This window comes from Scyliorhinus torazame, chromosome 7 (genome assembly GCF_047496885.1).
Source record: "Scyliorhinus torazame isolate Kashiwa2021f chromosome 7, sScyTor2.1, whole genome shotgun sequence".
Taxonomy (NCBI): domain Eukaryota; kingdom Metazoa; phylum Chordata; class Chondrichthyes; order Carcharhiniformes; family Scyliorhinidae; genus Scyliorhinus; species Scyliorhinus torazame.
Genome location: NC_092713.1, coordinates 9189617 through 9203763, shown reverse-complemented (window position 1 = coordinate 9203763; position 14147 = coordinate 9189617). Strand labels below are relative to the sequence as shown.

Below are 14147 nucleotides of genomic sequence, written 5' to 3'. Positions count from 1 at the left end.
GGGAACCTTGTTACTTGCATATTTACCCTTCAAATGCATTATTTTTTTGTTTGGGTGGGCGGAGGAGGGGGGGGGGGGGGGGCAGACGTTTACCCAATTATTGTGATAATTTAATGAAGATATGGGATTAGAGGGGGCACCCGTGAGACCTTGGGCTAGCATGGACAGGATTGGCCGAATGGCCTCCTTCTGTGCTGTACCTTTTGTATGGTTCCTGTTGACAGACAGGCTCTGGAGAAGAATTGAAAAGACAGGAGCAGGAGCCCGTTGAACCGGTTCCTCCATTCAGCAAGATCACGGTGGAACTCATATCTCTACTCCACCTGCCCCCCCACCCTCAGATCCTCGAGTGGCCGGGAATCTGTCGATCCCGGTCCCGAATACACCGAGTGACTGGGCAGCTTCAGCCAGGCTCACAACAGGAAGGGCGGTGGAAGGAGATTCATAAATAACTCTCAAAAGGGAAGTTGACTAAATGTTTGCGGAAGAAACAATTTGCCAAGTTGTGGTGGGAGGGGCGGAATGGGATAGTTCTCTCAAAGGGCTGGCACAGCCAGGGTGGCCCCAATGGCCTCTGCTTCGGAGATACACGTCACAATTGGGAGAACGCAACGGTATCGCAAACATACCAGTCAGCCTTGCCCCCGTTCGTAATCCACATCTTCTGACCGTTAATTATGTACTCGTTACCCTTTTTCTCTGCTCTGGTCTTGATCCCAGCCACATCAGAACCGGCACCTGGTTCCGTCACACAGTACGCCTGAGCAGAGAGAAGAGCTCCATTAGCGACGGCTGCGGCGCTTTACAGTGTTTGCAGGGAATTACCATTACATTTTAGTTACACTCACACACATCAGCGGAGCCTCAGTCATTCGCCCCAAGTACTTCTTCTGCTGTTCCGCACTGCCTGCGAGGATGACTGGCATTTGCTGGAAACGAGAAAGGCAAGAAGTTAAAGGCAGCAGTGTGCTGAACCAATTAAAGTCACTCGGGGGGGGGGGGGAATAAGCCATTCGAGAACCAATCGCAGAGGATCATTTCATTCTTAGCCTCCTGTAACCCGAGGAGATGGCTATTTTTCATTTATGGGCTATGCCAAGTTCAGTATTTATCACCCATCTCTTCAATGTGTGGTGGTGAGCCACATTCGCGAACCTCTGTGGTGTAGGTACACCCAGTGTGCTGTTAGGGAGGGAGTTCCAGGATTTTGACACAGTGACAGTGAAGGAACGGCCGATATATTGCCCAGTCAGGGTGGCGAGTGACTTGGGGACGATGTGCATCTGGTGCCTTTGTAGCGGTGGTGGGTTTGGGAGGTAAGATAATCAGCGAAAGACTGGAGGCACAGTGTGGGGTGAGGTAAGGAAGAGATGAGGATTTGTTTTTTTTTGTTGCAAACCTGGTGGGTTATGATCTGGAACAAGCGGTCACAAAATGGTGGTGGGGGAGCAGATTCATCGGTAACTTCAAAAACAAATTTGAGTAGCCAGTTGAGAAAGGGAGAAAACGCAGGGCCATGGGGAAACAGGAAGGATTGGGAACATTGTATAAATCTATAAAGGAGTCAGCATGGGTTCAACGGACTGAATGGCCTCGTGCTGTTAATCCCCTGATAGCTCAGCTGGAAAAAGGTGGGTTTTATTGACAGAAACTTCAAAGTCAGGTTGCCAGTCTGGGCTGGTATGAATCCGCTGGAGGGGTGCAGCAATACCTCCTGGGTTCCAGATTTTGGAAAGAATGATCATAAGAAGAGATAAGGTTCCTGCTCCCATGATAATCCAGTGGCTGTGGCTGGAACAAACGCAAGTGCGGACGTCCAGTTTAGTCAGTTATTCCCTGCAGTCTCCTGAAATGCCAAAGTTCACAACTCTCAGACCTAGCAGAACAAGCACAGCGGGTGCAGGGGAACACCACCACCTCCAAGGGTCCGCGACCCCCGCCATCCACATCGGACCCCACATATTTGAAGGAAGGGGGTAGACCTGCATTGGAGATGGTGCAGCAGCGTTCCACTAGATTGGTCCCGCAGATGAAAGGGTTGCCCTGTGATGAGATGCTGAGTAAATTGGGTTGATAAGAGGTGATTTCATTGAAACCCACAAGATTCTGGGAATGACTTAACCATGTGGTTAACCGGTTTCCTCCCACAAGTTCCGAAAGACGTGCTGTTAGGTGAATTGAACATTCTGAATTCTCCCTCGGTGTACCCGAACAGGCGCCGGAGCGTGGCGACTAGGGGCTGTTCACAGTAACTTCATTGCAGTGTTAATGTAAGCCTACTTGTGACAATAAAGATTATTATATTGAAGGCTGCAATACAGATTGTTCTCTCAGAGAATCAAAGGCTATGCGACTGGGCGGGAAAGTGGAGGCCCATAATCAGCCATGATCATACTCAATGATGGAGCAGGCTGGGTGGGCCATGTGGTCTATTCCTGCTCTGATTTCTTATTTTGGGCAGGATTTTCTGGCCATTCACACTGGCGGGATCTTCCGATCCAGCTGACAGCACCCCCTGCTGCATGGTTTGGCGAGGCGAGGGTGCATTCAGCGGGAAACTCTGTTGACAACGGCAGAATCGGAAGATCCCACCACCGGCCACTGGCAAGCCGCCCTCCGCCACAGCAGGACAGGGCGGGGGGGCGGGGGTCTTTCATCGTTCCTGGATCCAAGTTCTGGAATATACAGTTAGCTGTCGTTCGAGTTTCCTTGCCAGGTGGCGTTAAACACTGCAGCCGATTTGGGTCAGCTGGCTTCCTGAATGTGGTCAGATAGAGAAGATGTTGCAATTATTGCGAGATCTTGGGCCGCTGTTACATTTCATGTAGAGTTGGCAACTTGAACTGGTCGACCCCTTATTCCAAAGAGGGAGAGAAAGAGCAGTCTATGCCGGTTTCCTCTGATGACGTCGACACCACCTGTCACTTGCAATACCCTAAAATACTTCAAGCGTTGTGGTTTTGTGTGTATATGTCCATGGCAGTCATTGTTTCCATATCCAGTACAAGTTTCAACAAGTATCTAGATTATAGGGAATGTACATGACAAATGTGATATAAAATAGTTACTTTAGAGATATTAGTTAATGTAATGTAGAAATAAGCCACTTTGATTCTGGCAGGTAGAGACAAAGGGATTTGAGACCGCATGGAAAAAGCAGGAAGAGGTGTGTCTATGAGAGTGATGCTGCATTGATAGGGGCCGGAGAAAGGGATTGGAAGTGAGCCAATCAGAATAGATCAAACAAGTCAGGAGGGACATAGGATGACCTATGGGTGTCGAGTATGTGAAACTTGATGCCATTTGAATGTATGAGTACTGATCTCTTTGTCTGGGACCTTCACTTAGTTCCCGGGACTGCAGACAGCAACATGTTGTCTGTATCACTGTGGACTAGGTAGCTTGCAAGCTGAATAAAATAACTTCTTTTTACTTGCAAATCCATCTCGACTTTTATTGAGGCCAGACTGACGGAGAAAGAAATTTGGGAATCAACATTTGGTGCCGAAAACCGGGATTTCTCAGGGCGATCCTGATCCAACTGCGAAATCAGAATTAGACTGATTATGAACAGGAGGATGGGGAACAAAGGGCCCTCAATGTAGAACTGGAAAACGACCGCGCATTGATTGTTCCCCTCTTCTTATCGTCTGATTAGTCTGGTCACTCGCGGTTGGCACAGAAAGACCGCCTCGACGAAATCACAGGTCAGTCTGGGGATTAGCAATTTAATTGATGGGATTTCATATTGTTGTTTCGGCTTGGGTTAGGGTTTTGGGTTGATGTGACATCTCAAATGATGATTCAATTCCAAGTATAAGGGTTCAGAGGTTGATGGGACTTCAGTAATGAAGGTTCAGTCTATTATATGGGTTCAGGGGCTGATGGGACTTCAGTAATGAAGGTTCAGTCTATTATATGGGTTCAGGGGCTGATGGGACTTCAGTAATGAAGGTTCAGTCTATTATATGGGTTCAGGGGCTGATGGGACTTCAGTACTGAAGGTTCAGTCCAGTATAACTTTTTAAATCTGAAGATGGTTCAACTCTATGTGTGAGTGTTTTAAATATATAGTTGATTAAGCTAAAATTGTCTCCTTGGACTGTATTGGCGAAAAACGCAGTTCCGAGGACTAGTTGAGATTGTGGGGAATGCTGCATATTGGTTGAAGCAGAAGTCTCTCAAAGGGTTAACAGCAGCAGGCAAAGTTAAAGACAGACAGTGCTTCTCACTCAGGCCTTGAGATAACAGCACCAGTCGCTAGTGTAATCGGATACCTTTCCTTTGAGTCAGTGAACACCAGCAAAGTTAAGTTTTGAATTAATTAAAGGAAACCAGTGGGTTTCTCCACCTCTTTGATAAAAGTTATTATTTTCGAAAGCAATTGATTGAAATTGCCAGAATCTTAAGTTTTACTTACTTGAAATAAGGTTTATCTCATTTTATCTGGAGATTAATAGAAACTTAAAGATGATCATGGACACCATTTTAAAAAGTGTCAATCTGGAGATGATAGTTGATTTTGCTAATACTGGTGTATGTAAAAGATAAAAAACTTGTTAAAAGAAAAATTGTTAAGATAAAGAAATAATTAAGTTGTAAATGTTATACAAGTTTGTGTTAAGCAAATTGTAAATTTAGTTCTGAGTTGAGATCAGAGCTAAGCTTGCAAGTTGCAGTAATTCAATTTGAATTTTCAAACATTTTTAAGTTTAAAAAAAAAGCGCAAGTAGAGGAAAGGCACAGGTCAAACAAGAGATGAGCTACGTAGTTCAATGGCTGGCCTTGAATTGACAGGAAAAAGAAAAATTCAATAATTTGGAAAAGTAAGCATATCACCTAAGTCTCTCCAAACTAAGCAGAAACCACAAGATTCGGGAACAAAGGAAGCTGAAACAAATTCTTTTGAAGAGAAAGAACTCCCCCTAGTGACAGGGAGACACGTTGAAGTCTTGGAACAACCAGGGGAAATAGCTAGAGTGCCCCCTGGTGACATTCGGAGACAGTTACCGATTAGGAAGATGCGAAACCCCGACCCAGTGACTGCGGGAGCGAACCCCACGATAGACGTTTACTTCCCATGGACACCCAGTGAGATGATGGCTATTATGTCTACAATCCCAGATAGAAAAAATCTCCTGCTGCCTTCATGGATTCCTTGAGAACTACCATCTCAATTTATCAAGCTGATTCAAGGGACCTCTGGGCCCTAGTCCAGCAGATTTTAACCCCAGCAGAGTACCGCAATTATCTTAACCACCTGAATTATGCTAGTCATGCCGCACTCCAGCAGGCCTATGCGTTAGATGACGATAGAAGGACACAGATCTTGAATGCGTTGAATAGCACATTTCAAAGGCCCATAAATCTTTCTGTTATCTTAAACCTAAAACCTAAGAAGACTGAAGAGCCAGAGGAATTTCTGGAGCGTTTTAATAAAATCTACCGGGGGCAGTCAGGCGATTTGCTGTATCAAAATGGTCAGAATTCCCCTCAATACTGTGCTATGTTAATGCATTGCCTACCACCTTCTGTGGTTACTGCTGTGAAATGTAATAACATGAATTGAACAGAGAACGACCCTTCCCAGATGGCAAGGGCAGTCAGATTTTACTGGAAGGAGGGTGTAGGCCAAGAAGGAGGCTCAGTTACAAAGGTTAAGACTGAGTATGTAATGAAAAAGGATGATCTGCGACCCCAACAAGCGGCAGAAATGGTAGTTTACCAGCAGGAGCCCCAATATAGTGACTTTGGGTGGGTGGATCAGCGAAGAGGAGGATACCAGACACACCCAAAGGGACCCTCACCCCCTTTTTATGGCCCACCGAACGAATCAATAGCTCTACAACCGCAGCCCCCTCTGAGGGGCCATTGGTCTACTGGAAGAGGAGGACGGGGCAGCCATGTCTTCTGTGCAATCAGCACTTGCCATGTCTTCTGTGCAATCAGCACTTGCCATGTCTTCTGTGCAATCAGCACTTAAATTACCATTATCCGACCACACGCAGCAATTGTCGGGGTTCCAAGGACAGGTGTGTGAGTATCCTATTTCTGAACCTGTGACAGTCACTTACGAGAATAAGTCTGCAGATCATCAGTTTGTAGTGACTACTGGATTGGACTGTAACTTGTTGGCCCGAGATTTACTGTGTATCTTCCAGCTACAGCTAGAATGCGGAGATGAGGGGGTAACGGTTACATCATGGAGGATGAGACAACAGTGCTATATTTCTATCACCCCCCAGTGGTGGACGTTAGACGTTGAACAGTCACTGCATCACGTTACCCTGGCCTATGACAGAACTGGACGAAACAGGGAGTTGGGGGACAAATACCGGCCATTACTGGAGACCGAATGGCCAGTCAAGGTTACAGCCACAGTCACGGGAAAAGGTACAGTCGATTTTGTTACAATATCACCACATTTATGGCCACAGTCAGCTTCGGTAAGCCCTCATATTACACGTCAGGTCCATGACCAGTACCATGCCAGGGATATGGGGCGAATGGTCAGGAGGGCAGTGGATCATTCGGATCCAACAGACTACGCACTTCAAGTCATGCCGGACGGCACTACCATAAAATATTTTGAGGTCCCTGAAACGATTAACACTCGACTGCAGCATCACAGGGGACATGATGTGTTGGAATATGTCAATCCACAGGTCTGGGCGGAATACCCATCACAAGTGGGAAAGACAAATGTCACACCTATTAAGGTGATGATTAAGGATCATGTAAAGCTACCTTCCATTCGACAATACCCCCTGAAATCTCAAGCTGCTCCATCAATAGATAAATTAATTCAAGAGCTGTTGAAACAGGGTATTTTGGTCCCTTGCCAATCAGAATGTAACACCCCCATACTTGCTGTGCCTAAACCAGCCAAACCAGACCAGTACCGATTAGTACAGGATTTACGTTCAATCAATGCCATCGCATAGACATTACATGCTCTCACCCTCCAACAGGATATTACGGTGTATAGCTCCCACTCGGTCATCGCACTACTGAGGCAACTGCAGACTCAGCATCTTACCGCAGCTCGTCAGAATAGGTATGAGATATACCTTTTGAACAGTCTGACATTTAAATACTGTACCACTATCAATCCAGCCTGTTTTCTTAGTGGTCCCCCGTCCATGAAGACGCACCTGGCCACGACTGTTTAGCCTTGATTCAGGAAACTACCACAATAAGGGGCGATTTGAGTGACATTTCGTCAGAACAACCTGACATGATTATGTGTGGTCAAATATCCCACCGGGGTTTAGTTAATGACCTACTGCAGGCCCTCCTTATGCCCGCGCAGATTTCCGTTATTAAATGCGCTGCCCACACGAATGGTACAACCTCAGTTGACGTTGGTAATGAACGAGCAGATTGTGCAGCGCGAACAGCCGCGCAAATTCAGCAAGTGATGGTGCCTAAGATGTTAAGTCAGACTAAACGATCTACTATAAATATGTCTGCTTCTGACAAGTCAATGCCAACCATCCAAGACGTCATAAGGTTACAGGAGGACGCTCCTGAGAGTGATAAACAAATGTGGAAACGGTTAGGTTGTACATATGATTCTGTTTCCTCTTTATGGACCACGCCTGCACATCAGACTTGTATGTCTGATGTGCTGGCTTTATGGGTCATTGAATGTGTACACTTTGCAACTCATTGTGGGGCTCGAGGGACTAGTGATTTGTTGCTGGACACTTGGTGGCACCCTAAAATGCAGGGGTTGGCCCAAAGTATCAGTAATCGGTGTTTGATTTGTCAGCAATATAGCACCGGAAAAGGTATCCCTTGTGGGAAGGGGCAAACCCCGTTACCCAGTGGTCCCTTTGAGACGCTCCAAATGGATTACATTGAGTTGGAAAGGTGTCAATGTTATAAATATGTTTTGGTCATTGTGGATGTGTTCAGCAGATGGGTTGAGGCGTATCCGACTATCGATAATAAAGCTGCTACTGTGATTAAAGTCTTGATGAGGGAAATCATTCCCCGGTACGGTATACCAGCTCAGTTAAGTTCTGATAATGGGCCTCATTTTATTGGACAAATTAACAAGGAGTTTTGCTCCCAGTTGGGCATACGCCAGCAGTTACACTGTGCTTACAGACCGCAGGCGGCCGGGTTGGTTGAGAGACACAATCAGACCCTCAAAACTAAATTGGCTAAATTAAGAGCAGACACGGGACTGACATGGCTTAAGTTGCTCCCCGTTGCCCTCTTCCAGCTGCGGGTTACACCTGCAGGACCGGCCCGGCTCTCTCCCGCCGAGATTCTTTATGGCTGGCCTCTTAGAACTCCCTGGAGCCTGCAGGTTCCCAGACTGGTTCAGTTTCATCAGATGACTGAAGAAATGACCACCTATGTTCTAGCCCTCACGCAAGTGCTCAAGGAACTCCATGGCCAGGTCCGCGCGGCTCACCAGCCATTGCCCCCAGTACCTAGCTCACTTTCAGTCCAGCCCGGTAGTTATGTCATGGTCAAAAATTGGACTAGGAAGGGGTCGGAGCCGCGATGGGACGGGCCCTTCCAAGTTCTCCTTACCACCCCCACAGCAGTTAAAGTGGAGGGGCGAAGTGCTTGGGTCCACCTACATCACTGTAAATTGAGTCCATCTCCACTACTGTAAAAGGTCGGGTACTAACCTGCCTCCCTTCTCCAGTGCTATTTTACAGGTGTGGAGCATGATGGAGTGGCTACGCATCGTCTGTCTGATATTTGGCCTCACTTCGCTTGGCGTGTTATTGGCGATGGACATGGAAAAGGGGACTATTATGTATCTGTGTAGCCCCAACCAATCTACAAGGTTACATCACCTCTGCAAAGGTGATGATCTTCGCTGCCCCCATATACGAGGACATGGTATCGACTCATGGGAGGTCATCAAAGTTAAGGAGAATGCAGGAGTCATGAAGCAGTTGCACCGGTCCCGGCGATGGGAAGGGAACATTATATGGACATTGCCTTGTTTTCGGAATACGTGTAAATTCGATTTTGGATGTGTTAAGAGTGGTACAATAAAGGTAAAATCAGGCTGTCAGAAGAGTGTAGGAAGAGGCTATGAGAAAGAGAAAGGGACTAGAGAGAGGACGGGGCGTGTGAGAAGGGAAGTACAGCTAGAACGTAGGTTACCGGGAGATACACTTAAGTTAATTAAAGGCCAAACTGAGGAAAACCCGGGTAGTATGAATCTCTTCTACCAGATTTACCACCGCTTGTATGGCCAGGGACGGGTTGTCTGCTACCCAAACCCCGCAGCAGTGTCTAGGTTATTTTCTGTTTCACCGCTTTGGGGCACTCCCCAAACGGTGGTTCATTGTCAGCATTCCGAACCACTGCCCGATCAGGTCACTCTTCCTTACGATCCGGGTTTAGCACCACCGGCTATTTGCCTTCCCCTTCCTCGGGATAATTCCCATTCACAGTACGATAGGCTGCGACGGTGGAGGGCGTACATACCTAGCCACTTCACTCCCAATAGGGATTCCCGGTCGTACGAGAATTGCTTCAGCAGTGAAGGATATGGCTGTTTGCTGGTAGAGGTGGACACAAATATAACATGTCTGTTTCCCACCTGTACGGACAGGAGGTGCCACATCACCCAGGCGTCTGGCCAATGCGTTTGTTACAACACCACTTGCGTTCCATTGAACGCCGGCCTCCAGCTCCTCTGTGGCTGGGCGAATGTCTCTCATATCACTGTTGGGACTAGGGCTTTCCGCATTGCTGGGCGGCCCGAATGGGCATTTCAAAGTTGGATAAACTGGGCTACTGGGGGGTCCTTACGCAACCGATATGCTGATTGTGATGCTAGCCTGCACACGGAACAAGGATACTACTTTTTATTTAATGGTACAGCGACCAACGTTTTGTCACCCCCATTTCCCCGCCGAATTGCTATAGGGACTCTAGTCCCTACCACAGTCCCCTGCCCTTCGGCGTGGAACCTGCATAATCAGTTAGCACGCCGGGCAGTCTCTGCTGAATTTTGCGAGAACTGGAAAAAAACCTCAGGTTCTTGCACCCAACCGGGGCCACTCAGCCGGGTGGGGCATTGAGGGTATTGACACTGGGAGGTGTGGGGGGTTCCTTGGCTGTCAGTGATCGGAATTATTTTATTTGCGGCCTTACCATCTTGGGAAATGAAACCTTGGGAGCCCTCGGGGCAATAACCAAGGAGTTGTCTCAGCTATGGTTGTTTGCAATGCAGAACCGGTATGCTCTTGACTATCTTCTGGCCCGTGAGGGTGGGGTATGCGCCATAGTACAGGGCAAGTGTATCATGGGAGTTCAGGACTTGACCGCTAACATCACTAAATTTATGGATCGCATACGGGATCACTTGGACGGGATGCAGGATCCTGGCTCTTGGGGTAACTGGGGATTTGGAGGATGGAAGGACTGGTTGATAAATATGGCCATGTATCTAGTGGTAGCTATAGGCTGCATCTTTGTGGGCCTGGCCATCCTTAAATGTGTGATGGGTAGAATGCGGGGTGCACTGGATCAGATCACCGCCCCAATCACCACAAAAAAAAATGTAACTGTTAAAATCCATGAGGGTGAGGCAGATGAAGGGGGGCTAAGACAGGAATTGGAAATGCAGCGACAGATCTTTTTAGATGAGGAACCGTAGCTATGGATTGGATAGTTCGGTTATCATGGAATGATAAAAGGAGGGAATGACGAATGTGATATAAAATAGTTACTTTAGAGATATTAGTTAATGTAATGTAGAAATAAGCCACTTTGATTCTGGCAGGTAGAGACAAAGGGATTTGAGGCCGCATGGAAAAAGCAGGAAGAGGTGTGTCTATGAGAGTGATGCTGCATTGATAGGGGCCGGAGAAAGGGATTGGAAGTGAGCCAATCAGAATAGATCAAACAAGTCAGGAGGGACATAGGATGACCTATGGGTGTCGAGTATGTGAAACTTGATGCCATTTGAATGTATGAGTACTGATCTCTTTGTCTGGGACCTTCACTTAGTTCCCGGGACTGCAGACAGCAACATGTTGTCTGTATCACTGTGGACTAGGTAGCTTGCAAGCTGAATAAAATAACTTCTTTTTACTTGCAAATCCATCTCGACTTTTATTGAGGCCAGACTGACGGAGAAAGAAATTTGGGAATCAACATGCACACCCCCCTAAGGGCACATTGATTGTTTCTCACCTTCAACTTGGAATGTGGCCTTGCATTTTTTAAGTTGTTTTCGCTCAGTTCAAATTGCAAACTTTCCAGTCAGTTGAAAGATCGTAAAAATCAAGGACAGAGTCTTGTGACAATGAGCCGTAAATAAATGATGCAAACTTACCCCGAGTGAGTTGGCCTCAATTGCTGTCTGAATACCGGTACAACCGTACGCTATTTCCTCAGTGATGAGACAGGAATCAAAGATGCCGAGCCCCATTCCACCTTTCGTTTAAACAAAAAGTACAATGAGCAAAAGTTGAGACAGTTTGAAACAACAGCGAAGAGTCATAGCGCCTTAATGACCCAAAGAGGCCCTTTGGTCCAATGGGCCCGTGCCGCCTCTCTGTACAACTATTTATTCGGCCCGAATCTCCCATCCCCGTTCTATCTTCGTAGCCCTGCAAATTTATTTCTCAGGTATCCATCCAATTTCCTTTTGAAATCACCGATTGCTGTATCCAGCATCCTTGCGGTGAAGTGTTCCGGCCCATTACTACGCTTTACGCAAGACATTCATAGAATTAATCTCATAGAATTTACAGTGCAGAAGGAGGCCATTCGGCCCATCGAGTCTGCACCGACCCACTTAAGCCCTCACTTCCACCCTATCCCCGTAACCCAATAACCCCTCATAACCTTTTTGGACAGAAGGGCAATTTAGCATGGCCAATCCACCTAACCTGTACGCCTTTGGACTGTGGGAGGAAACCGGAGCACCCGGAGGAAACCCACGCACACACGGGGAGAACGTGCAGACTCCGCACAGACAGTGACCCAGCGGGGAATCGAACCTGGGACCCTGGCGCTGTGAAGCCAGTGTTAGCCACGTGTGCTACCGTGCTGTCCGTGGAAATATTCTGGGCAAAAGAGAATCGGATCAGTACTTGGAAAGGAAAAGTCCGCCGGGCCAAATGTGAGACAAACTGGACAGCTCTCGCTAGGAGCTGGCACAAGCAGGATGGGCTGAATGTTCTCCTTCTGTCCTGCATCATTCTATGATTCTATAAGATAGGAAGCCACTTGGAAGTTTGATGATCTAGGTTAACTACAATTGAAGCTCATTCCCCTGGTACCCACACTTCCGAAAGTGTGTTCATTGCCCACGTCAACTGTCTTCTGGTACCTGACCCAAATTTGTTTTTTTCAGCACTTCCATTAATCATCTCTGGTCTCACAGCGCTCTTTTATTACAGAGCAGTAATTTCAATTTATCTTTATCTAAGCTATATGTCACTACATGAGATTCCTGTTCATTGCCTTATCTTTGGAACGGAGAGGCGGAGGCAGTTTTTCACCCTGAATCTGCTTACCAATACCCAGCTTGGGCGAGAGGGGTGCTAAAACACAGGAACAGATCATCGAGCTTCTTCCTCCATTCAATTAAATCATAATTAATCTGTATCATAATGCACTCACGCCCTTACATTTAATACTCGTACCTCACAATGATCTATCAATTTTATATATACAATTGACCCCCCAACCGCACAAGGTGTTTGGGCGAGAATGTTCCAGATCTCCATGACCTTTTGTTTGAAGTGTGACCGACCAACACCAAATAGCCTAGTCCTAATTTGAGGTTTTACCTCTAGGTTATCCCACCCCAGAGGAAACACCTCAATCAGGTTACCCCTTAATCTTCTACACTCAATGTTAGTGCAACTGTCCTCATAATTTAACCCCATTAGTGGAGCCAAACTGTCTCCTTATATTTCCTTGTGTGACAGATATAACAGTCGATTCATCCCAACAGATCCATATGGTGTTAACGCTCCGCACGAACCCCCTCCTCCTATCCTTCTTTTTCTACGATGTGGAGATGCCGGCGTTGGACTGGGGTGAGCACAATAAGAAGTCTTACAACACCAGGTTAAAGTCCAACAGGTTTGTTTGGACTCACTAGCTTTCGGAGCACTGCTCCTTCATCATGTCCTGGGTGGTTCTTTATATCTAATCCTATTATTACCCTTTCCCTAATCGGCTCAGCTTCATCTCAACGCACCTACACGGTAGCACATGTGGCTCGCACTGTGGATTCACAGCGCCAGGGTCCCAGGTTCGATTCCCCGCTGGGTCGCTGTCTGTGCGAAGTCTGCACGTTCTCCCCTGCGTGGGTTTCCTCCGGGTGCTCCGGTTTCCTCCCACAGTCCAAAGACGTACAGGTTAGGTGGATTGGCCATGCTAAATTGCCCTTAGTATCCAAAAGGTTAGGAGGGGTTATTGGGTTATGGGGACAGGGTGTAAGTGGGTCAATGCAGACTCGATGGGCCGACTGGCCTCCTTCTGCACTATGTTCTATGTTCATTGCCATCCATCTTCATGGGTGCACGTCACCACTGCCCATGGTTATCGTGCGTCAGCCCCCTTCAGGTAACGTCACTGTGACCCAATCAACGCCATTGTTAAGCAATGATTGGCCTGCAGTCGAACAACGCAAATGTTTTATATCCCAGAGACATGGTTGTTTTATTAGGCAAAAAGTTAGATTTGAATTTTGGAGTTTCAAGAGTGCCAGTTGTTGGTGAGACTTTTAAATTACTTTTAAACATGAGCCAGAAACACCTAGTAAGTGCTGTTAGTGTACCTGCAGCTGCAAACCAAGCAATGGATGTCCTCAGCCTAACAGTGAAACAGGGTTAAAACATCAAGGCTAGTGAACATTAGTAGGAGTGCTATCAAGTGTTATCTCATTTGCCTGTATACAGGATTTCTCTTATTGGTGATTTATTTTATTTTGCAAGTTATTCCAGCTAGCAATGCACAGTACTGCATAGGTATGGTAGAGTATGACTTCCGGGTGTGGCGATGACCAGCTGAGTCGCACGTTTCGGCAGCTCCCGGTGAAATGGACTTTTGGGCTCTTGATAGGAGCCCCAACGGCAATTTTGACGGCTAAAAACACTGTGCGGTAAACCAGAAGGGAATCCCCCCTGGATACGGATGAA

General features: G+C 47.0%; 1 protein-coding gene across 1 annotated transcript in view; it reads right to left on the bottom strand.

Moving 5' to 3' along the window:
• Positions 1 to 14147, bottom strand: part of acadm (acyl-CoA dehydrogenase medium chain) — a 92797-nt gene that overhangs the window by 24376 nt on the left and 54274 nt on the right. The window contains exons 5-7 of the mRNA XM_072510301.1: positions 11324 to 11424; positions 849 to 929; positions 630 to 760 (exon numbers count right to left, since the gene is read on the bottom strand). Coding sequence (XP_072366402.1) covers positions 630 to 760; positions 849 to 929; positions 11324 to 11424 — 313 coding nt within the window. The remainder of the gene's footprint in view (positions 1 to 629; positions 761 to 848; positions 930 to 11323; positions 11425 to 14147) is intronic.